Source organism: Clupea harengus, chromosome 10, assembly GCF_900700415.2.
Source record: "Clupea harengus chromosome 10, Ch_v2.0.2, whole genome shotgun sequence".
Lineage (NCBI taxonomy): Eukaryota > Metazoa > Chordata > Actinopteri > Clupeiformes > Clupeidae > Clupea > Clupea harengus.
The window spans coordinates 29,885,600-29,894,259 of NC_045161.1; the positions used below are offsets into that span (position 1 = coordinate 29,885,600).

The 8,660-nt window shown below is 46.8% G+C and overlaps 1 protein-coding gene across 1 annotated transcript in view; it reads right to left on the minus strand.

The window, feature by feature from the left end:
- ncanb (neurocan b) overlaps nucleotides 1–7,204 on the minus strand; it is a 66,940-nt gene extending 59,736 nt beyond the window's left edge. The window contains exon 1 of the mRNA XM_012815585.3: nucleotides 7,006–7,204. Coding sequence (XP_012671039.3) covers nucleotides 7,006–7,105 — 100 coding nt within the window. The 5' untranslated portion in view covers nucleotides 7,106–7,204. The remainder of the gene's footprint in view (nucleotides 1–7,005) is intronic.
- Between the last annotated feature and the right edge of the window lie 1,456 nt (nucleotides 7,205–8,660).

Sequence of the window (8,660 nt, forward strand, 5' to 3'; positions counted from 1 at the left end):
GGTCTCAGGAGCTTTGTGAATAGGATTTAGGAGACAACTATGCATTTGAAACTTAGTGTGATTTAGGAGTACTCGTAGTGGTAAGATAAAATGCTTTGTGAATACGGGCCCTGAACTTTTGCTTGGATGACAAAGAGCAACATTACATTAAAGAGTGCTCTCTCTTTCTCTCTCATTCCATTAAAGAGTGCTCTCTCTTTCTCTCTCATTCCATTAAAGAGTGCTCTCTCTTTCTCTCTCATTCCATTAAAGAGTGCTCTCTCTTTCTCTCTCATTACATTAAAGAGTGCTCTCTCTTTCTCTCTCATTCCATTAAAGAGTGCTCTCTCTTTCTCTCTCATTCCATTAAAGAGTGCTCTCTCTTTCTCTCTCATTCCATTAAAGAGTGCTCTCTCTTTCTCTCTCATTGCATTAAAGAGTGCTCTCTCTTTCTCTCTCATTCCATTAAAGAGTGCTCTCTCTTTCTCTCTCATTACATTAAAGAGTGCTCTCTCTTTCTCTCTCATTACATTAAAGAGTGCTCTCTCTTTTTCTCTCTTCGCCCACATTGACAGCAATACTCTCGGAGTCATCTGGGAACTTGGGACTGCACACACGGTGTTGTGCTGTGAATTGCATCTGTGTTGCTCTGGAATCCGACTAAGAAGTGCAGAATGACATTTCCCAACTGGTGTGGCAGGTAATGTCTCTTCTGGCAAGCATCAATTCACAGGAGGCACCACAGCACAGCCCAAACTGAGCAGAGACTGCGGAGGAGGGAGACACATAAGGAGGAGGAGATGAACAGTTGTGTTGGTGGTGTGTTTGGAGCCAGTGAAGCTTGGCAGGGACTGTGGAGTGAGGACATGGGCAAAAAAACACACCTTGTCTTTCCAAAAACACAGTAATGGAAACTGTGTGAGGTTAGAGGGATGGTGGGCAGACTTGAAGAAAGCAAGATAAAGAGAGAGAGAAGGAGAGGGGTAAGGGAGAGAGGAGAAAGATTGGACTTTCATTCTTGGTGAAGTGAGTCAGCAGCCTTAGACCCTGAGGGGATGCACCCCCACTATCCCACAATGCCCTTCTCTTACCCTATCGCCCAGGGAGCCTGTCTGACACCGCTCTCATCTCCTCCCTTTCGATTCCCTCCCACAGGGAGATGCCTCTCCTAATCCTGTTTACTGCACACATCTCCCAGCACTGTTGCACAACACAATTTCGAGGGTATTTTGCCCTGAGGTAAAACAGACACCCCCCCCCCAAAAACTTTCTTTTTAATACAGCCAAATTCCTGCTGAGTAGATTGCTGTTCATTCTTTAATTGTGTGTTTGGAAATCCGAGGCGGTGTCTGATCTAATCACACAGACGTGGCAAAAGCTACCGTAGTTACTTAGTTACCTTAGTTCCTTGTTACTTCTGCGCTTTCTGCCCCTCTAGCAAATGCATGGCAAATGAAACCTTGCTGTGGATACATTTAACAGACATCCACTTCCCTGTTCCCATCAGTCGACTCTCCTCCGATTCTTTATCCCATCTCTTTTTCTCTGCTCCTCCCCTGTGGTGTATTGTTCTCGCCCATTCCAATTTGCAACATTAAATCAAAAGAAATCAATTGCAGATACCTTTTTAAAATCCAAATTATGGCTTAAAGGGAGGCAGGGAAAAATTGCTTTATTCCCTCATGGTTAAATAATGAATGCAAGCATGGCGGCCCCATCACGGCAGATATAACACAAATCTGCATTTAGATGGAAATGTTTTTACAAGCACAACCCCCCCCGGGACCTTCCTTTGTGTGAAAACCTGCCTGTTTTTCTAATCTGTTCCTTCTTTTTTTTTACACTAAATGAGGACCAATCATCACCGGCCCAAATCAGAACTGTATAGAGTTGCACTGCGCAAACACCTCCACCGGTATCAGGAACAAAAGAATACAAACAAACAAACAAACAAACAAACAAACAAAACAGCAGTCATTCTGGGGGCCTCCACTGGATCGCTCCGCCAGCCTCTGTGATGCAGCGTGATTGTCAGCACCGTCATATCGAGTCGTTTCTTTTGAACACCTGAAAATGATTAACTGCCGCCCGGGCCCTTTATCTGCCACTCGCAGTGGCTCAAAGACGAACGCTGGCGGGGACCGGAGAGAGAGTCCTCCCACATTTCCTTCCCCACAGGCACACAATGGCTGACATGTCTCTCTCTCTGCTCTCGACGATTGTTTCGGCAAGGTTTTTTTTTTGTTTGATAGAGGCCCTATTGTCTGCAGGCTCCAACCAGCTACAAATGATTGATCAGTTGTGACTGCTGAAATCACAGACTGGCTCCACCAGTGAATAACAATCACTCACTTGCAAATGGAACAGTGTAGTATATCAGCTGGCATCTACAGCCCTCGTATCAGGTCAGGTATCATAAAAAAAATGTGTGATTAGGATACAAAATGTCAAGTAAAATAGAGCCAAAATTATATTGATCCTTTTATTTAGTTCAATTCAATTTTGTCTATATAGCGCCAAAACAATACATTCATTTTCTTGTAGCTGATTGGAGGAAATATTTCTCATGTGGGACCTTGTTAATCAGAGCAGGGGGCTAAGATGCTCAAAGTGGGCCCCCAACGGGAAAGAGTAGAACTGGGTATATACTGGTGGAGTGAATTAGAATATAACTATGAATGTGAGTGTGAATAGAAATGATTATAAGGTAAGTCAATATGATTAGTTGGACTGACAATAGCTAGATTGTCCAAAAAGTTAAAATCATGAAATTATTAATTTGACATAATTTAAAAACATTTTAAGCAGATGAGTTATTCCAGGTGTCATGGTAGATCTGGGGACGCTTAAGCTTGTCGTGATACCTCAGGCTTTGCTTCTACAGAAACCTCAGCCTTGGTACACAAAGCAAAATAAAACGGTTCAGTTCTCCTTTCACTGACATCCTCAGTCTATGCGGCACCGTGTCTCATGAAGGCCCGTGGACAGAAGACTCAAAGCTGGGACCATGAATGACAACAAAGAGAGAGACCAGAGGACCTACAAGCCCTGTGTGCCTAGCACTGCCTAGCCCGCCCATGCACACCCCCCACCCCAACTCACATCTATTCCTAACGATAACCATGGCAACAGAGGTTACAACACAGAGGGGAGAAGGAGGATGTCAGTAAGGAGGTGCACACTCCAACCTCCAGCTGCCTGACAATCAGCCAAGACCAGTCTGTTTGCGGGAGACTCTTGTCTTTCCAGTCCACAGGCACTCAGAGTTCTTCTACAGGACATTCATTTACAGGCGCAGTCACGGCAGTCTAACACTCACTCCTAAGTGCCGGCTCCTCCACTGAAGCACAGCGTTCCTCCTCTATCTAGGCTTTGCCGTTGGCACATTTAAGCTGTCACGTCGCTTCTCTTCTGGTGCGAGTTATTGAAAGATTGTCAGATGCATGTGCCTCTGTGTTTGTGTGTGGAAGCGCTGGTATTGTACCTGGGTGTGTGACTGTGTCTGTGTTTGTATGTGTTACCTGCCTCTAGTCCCTTTTTTTAGAAAGATCTATGATGTGTGTGTGTGTGTGTGTGTGTGTGTGTGTGTGTGTGTGTGTGTGTGTGTGTGTGTGTGTGTGTGCATATACACAGAAACTAACTGCACTAGCTATGTTGGCATAAAAGAGAACAGCCAAGAGTGTGTCACTGTGCTGACTGGATGGCGGTGTTCCTCTGCAACACAAACCCTTTCAGCCTGTAGTCCCCCGCCCCTCCCCCCATCCTCCCCACCTTAGTCCCCCACCCCCCGCAGCCCTCCCTCTCTGCCAGTCTGAGCAGCACATCAGCCAGTAGATTAAAAACAAACAAGGGTGTTTGCGCTGGAGACGGGGAGGGAGACAAAACTGGGCGGCGGGCGCAAGGAGACAGACACATGCAATGGTTTGTAATGACATTCCCATGCCGCCTCTGTCTCACATCAATTCCTCTCCTCAAGCCCCTCTTCTCCTTCACCCCCCTCAGCCCCCTCCTCTCCGCTCCCTCTTTCCTCACCATCCCTCCCTCCCTCCCTTCCTCCGTGTTCCCTCCCTCCCTCCGTCCTCTCCTCCGTGCTCCCGTTGATGAATATTATCGGTGCCGGCGGCCCATGCCCCCCCCCCCCCCCCCACCCCATGACAGACCCGCGGAGGGAGGCTGCCTTCATGATTAATTCCCCATCCAGTGTTGTGTAATGACACATTAATCTCAGCGTTGATGCAGGGGCTTCTGTCCTCACCGCACTCTTTGACACGGAGGCGGCCTCCACACCTCTCCGCTGCCAGCCCTCGTGTCACTCATCTCCGCGGTCATTCACCTGATCCCAGATGGCAGGAAGGAAGGGGGGGGGGGGGGGGGGGGTCTCGTAAAGAGGGACTTCTGATAGGTGGACAGGGGGAGTGAATGGGGTTACTTTTCACACCACACCGCAGATGCTTCGAAGGAAGCGGACTGAACAGAGTGAAAAGAGTAGGTGCACTGGTGGGTGGTGGGTGGTGGTGCACTGGGTGCTGGTGCTGGTAGTGGTAGTATGGTTCAGTGGATGGTGTGTTTCTGTGCAACTGTGTGCTTCCTCTACACACACACACACACACACACACACACACACACACCCATGGGCAACACCGGTGCAGTCTGCTGCCTGTCAGGTCCGCCGCAGACGGGCCGTTTCTGCTAAGTCATGTACAGCAGGAGCCTAGCTTGTCCCAGTTGTTCGCATCATCAGCACTAGGAGTCCAGAAGACACAAACACAAACCGACACACACACAGACACAGACACACGTAGATGAAGCCCTGCCAAGCTGATGGCAATATGGAGAATGGCAGCTCCGGAGACAAGGGAGCCGTGTGCTGGAGAGTAAAGGCTGAGAGGCTGAACTCCACTTCATTTACTGTCAAGGTAAAAATCTCTTGTTTTGGGGGGAAAGCATGTCTGACTCTCAGTGTCCTGACATCTCTCCCCCATCCCTCCCCAGCACTCACCACAGAGCTCTGTCTATTGCTTGTGAGGGCCAACATGCAGGCTTGATCCACAGCCTGCCACAACTCCACACTCCACAGCCCTGCATGGGGAGAGTGCACCACTGGTGATCCCCCGCAGACTGACAGCTGCCATCTCCAGCCGCTTGGCAGAGGAACCTTCCCATCTACCACCTCACATCCCGCACAGACGTATGGCGTGTGTCAAAGAAGAGACACAGCTAGGGCCAGAACCCAGAACCCAGATCTCACATCTAACATCCCGCAGCCCTCATCCATCTCACTGAACAGTGGAGGAGGAGGAGGAGGAGGAAGAGGGGAGGACATGGGAGGCAGAGGCATCAGTGTCAAAGTGCTTTGTGAATAAAACATAAAGTGCAGTACAGCTACAGGGGGGAGAAAAAGGACTGAGATCCCCCTCCTTCCAGTTCACGGCTGAATGAGCCATGTGTGTGTGTGTGTGTGTGTGTGTGGGGGGGGGGGGGCATTACCGTGTCTGGGGAGACCTTGTTGTGGGCATTGCAATGAATGATGGGAAGTATTTAGGCAACAATGCTGAGATACACCACTCTGTGGCAGATAACAGAGACATTCCTCAAGTGTTTTTCTTCCCCGCTTGACACAGCTGGGATTCGTAATTGGGGTCGGAGACGGCACTAAGGGTGAGGAAGATCTCATTCTGATCTGGTGTCCTTAAAAGGGGACTATTGTTACTTCTGAAAAAAGGGAGGCAGGTTGCGTGATGGTAATTGAGCAGAGATGAAAGGAGAGGGACGAATCCCCCCTGAAGCCACCAGACTCCTGCCAGGGTGTGGAACAGAACCATAACGTGCTAACGTGATAACCAGAGGATAACGTGCTAACCAGAGGATAACGTGCTAACCAGAGGATCTGCCCATCAAGCCCTGGCTGCTTCATTAGACTACCCTAACACCTGTAGCTTCCCTGGGGGACAATTAAGACAGCAACAATAAGGTCAAGAGTTCAAAGTACAAAGTATGGGTAGTCTTCATCAGACACGGTGCTGCATAGACTGAGGATGTCAGTGAAAGGAGAACTGAACCGAAGGTTTATTTAGCATGTAAATGCTAACACTGATTACTGACTGTAAATGGAGGCAGGAAGAGGACTGAGACTATTAACGTGTGGAGACTGGACACACGTGACGAGATGACTGTGACTATTAGTGTGTGGAGACTGGACACACGTGACGAGATGACTGTGACTATTAGTGTGTGGAGACTGGACACACGTGACGAGATGACTGAGACTATTAACGTGTGGAGACTGGACACACGTGACGAGATGACTGTGACTATTAGTGTGTGGAGACTGGACACACGTGACGAGATGAATGTGACTATTAGTGTGTGGAGACTGGACACACGTGACGAGATGACTGTGACTATTAGTGTGTGGAGACTGGACACACGTTACGAGATGACTGTGACTATTAGTGTGTGGAGACTGGACACACGTGACGAGATGACTGTGACTATTAGTGTGTGGAGACTGGACACACGTGACGAGATGACTGTGACTATTAGTGTGTGGAGACTGGACACACGTGACGAGATGACTGTGACTATTAGTGTGTGGAGACTGGACACACGTTACGAGAGGAGTAAAGGCCTGTCCACACGGACCACAATTACTGTAACAGTTTAAATACTATAGTTTTAAATATAGCTCTAGCTCATAGCAATGGCAACGTCCACACCACACACTATAACGGTAAGGACATGAAGAATTATGTCGTTGGGCATCCCTTTCAGAGCGATGAAAACACTGACAGGCACAGAATCCATTGAATTTTAAAGGCGTCACATTCAAACATGAATTATATCTCTGAGAAGTCTTCCTTATCGTTGGTTGGTGTGGACGCTCATATCGTTATGGACGCTCATATCGTTATAGTTACAGTTGTTGTTAGTTATTGTTTGCAGCGCAGAGAGCCCCTAGGCCAAGCCCAAGCAGTGGAGTGATGTGAAACAGGGAACTGAGAGAAACAGAGAACTGAGAGAACTCACCGTGGCCCAGGGAGAGGGACAGACACACCAGCAGCGAGGCCTGCAGCACTTTCACACCCCATTCTGCCTCCATCCTGGACCTGCCGAGAGAAGAATTCATCAGTTCAAAAGGTTCATCAGTTTGTAATGACACAAGAGCTTGAATGGTGACAGAGAAATATCGGAAGTACTACAGGAAATAGCTTATAAAGAACCATCCATGGGAGGTGAAAAGGGCTCGTTTGTTTAGCTTTACCCCCACCACCACAAACAACAGACCACGACTTTGCAGTAAGGCTAGATTGATTGATAGCTACAGTAGGGCTAGATGGATTGATTGACACCTAGTATTATTATTATTATTATTTTATTTATTTTGCCCATTAAAACAGGCCTATGTGCCCATGAAACATTATTAACAACATTTGCAACAACAACAGCAATGTCTTGTTTGCACAGCTGTTTGGTTGACAGCTGTCAGCTGTTATCATTATTTTATCTATTTTGCCCATTAAACTCACTAATTAACTCATTTTTTAAATAAAAAATAAAAAAGTTACCAACGCCAATTAGAAAGTCACTTTTTGTAGAACACTGTATCAAGAAACCTGGGCTCATGCCTGCCCTAAAACGTGCCCTTTTATACTTTAAATTCCCTACACAAACTTGAGAAGTTTTTATTGAGGCTATTTTTTTATGTAGGCTGAACAGCTTTTGCTCAATGTAGGCTGACCTCTAAGCTAACACATCAGACTTTATTTAAAAATATGGTTTGGCAGGAAATCCTGTGATAGGTGCACCTGCTCTCTCGTAGCTGAATAACGAGGAGGACATTATGACATGGACTCTGAGAGCGTTTTTAAGACAAACCTATTCCTGTATTTTGAAATGTGGTTTGAAATAAATAATATGATGTTTTTGCAATGTGTTTCTCATTTTCAGTTAAATTATTAAAATTAATTGTTATTAGCCAGTCTTTCCCCTTTCCTTTTTCAGAAATCCTCTGATTTGTCTTCGAAATGCAAGTTTTGATTCTTAAACTGCCGGTGCATTTTCGTGAAACTGTAGGCTAATTAAAACGTGTTAGTAGCCTACAGTAGCTCACAACACATACAGCATTTGACAAAATAAGTAGTCAGAACTAGAAGAGCCCACCTCTTGAGCTCTGAAACACAGCACTGACACGCTCTTGTGTTTGCTCATGCTCACTGACTGAACTTACTCTTAGGTGAGGTTTGGCTGTTTGTGGTTTTGTTCTGTTGCTTTTTTTCCCACTGAAACTAAAGGGTACAAATGTCTGAACAAGCATTCTGAGCACAGTGTCTGAGCGTACAGTCCTCAGTGACTACCTGTGTGTGTGTGTGTGTGTGTGTGTGTGTGTGTGTGTGTGTGTGTGTGTGTGTGTGTGTGTGTGTGTGTGTGTGTGTGTGTGTGTGTCTGTGTGTGTGTGTGTGTGTGTGTGTGTGTGTGTGTGTGTCTGTGTGTGTGTGTGTGTGTGTGTGTGTGTGTGTGTGTCTGTGTGTGTGTGTGTGTGTCTGTGTGTGGGAGGAGGAGACAAAAGGAGCCAGTGTAAATAATAAATGTAGCAGGTCTCACACTCTACAGCCAAGGGTGCAATGTGAAGTACACTCTGAGGGATTGAACAGAGAAAGCTGTTGCCCATTACAGTGTATTTT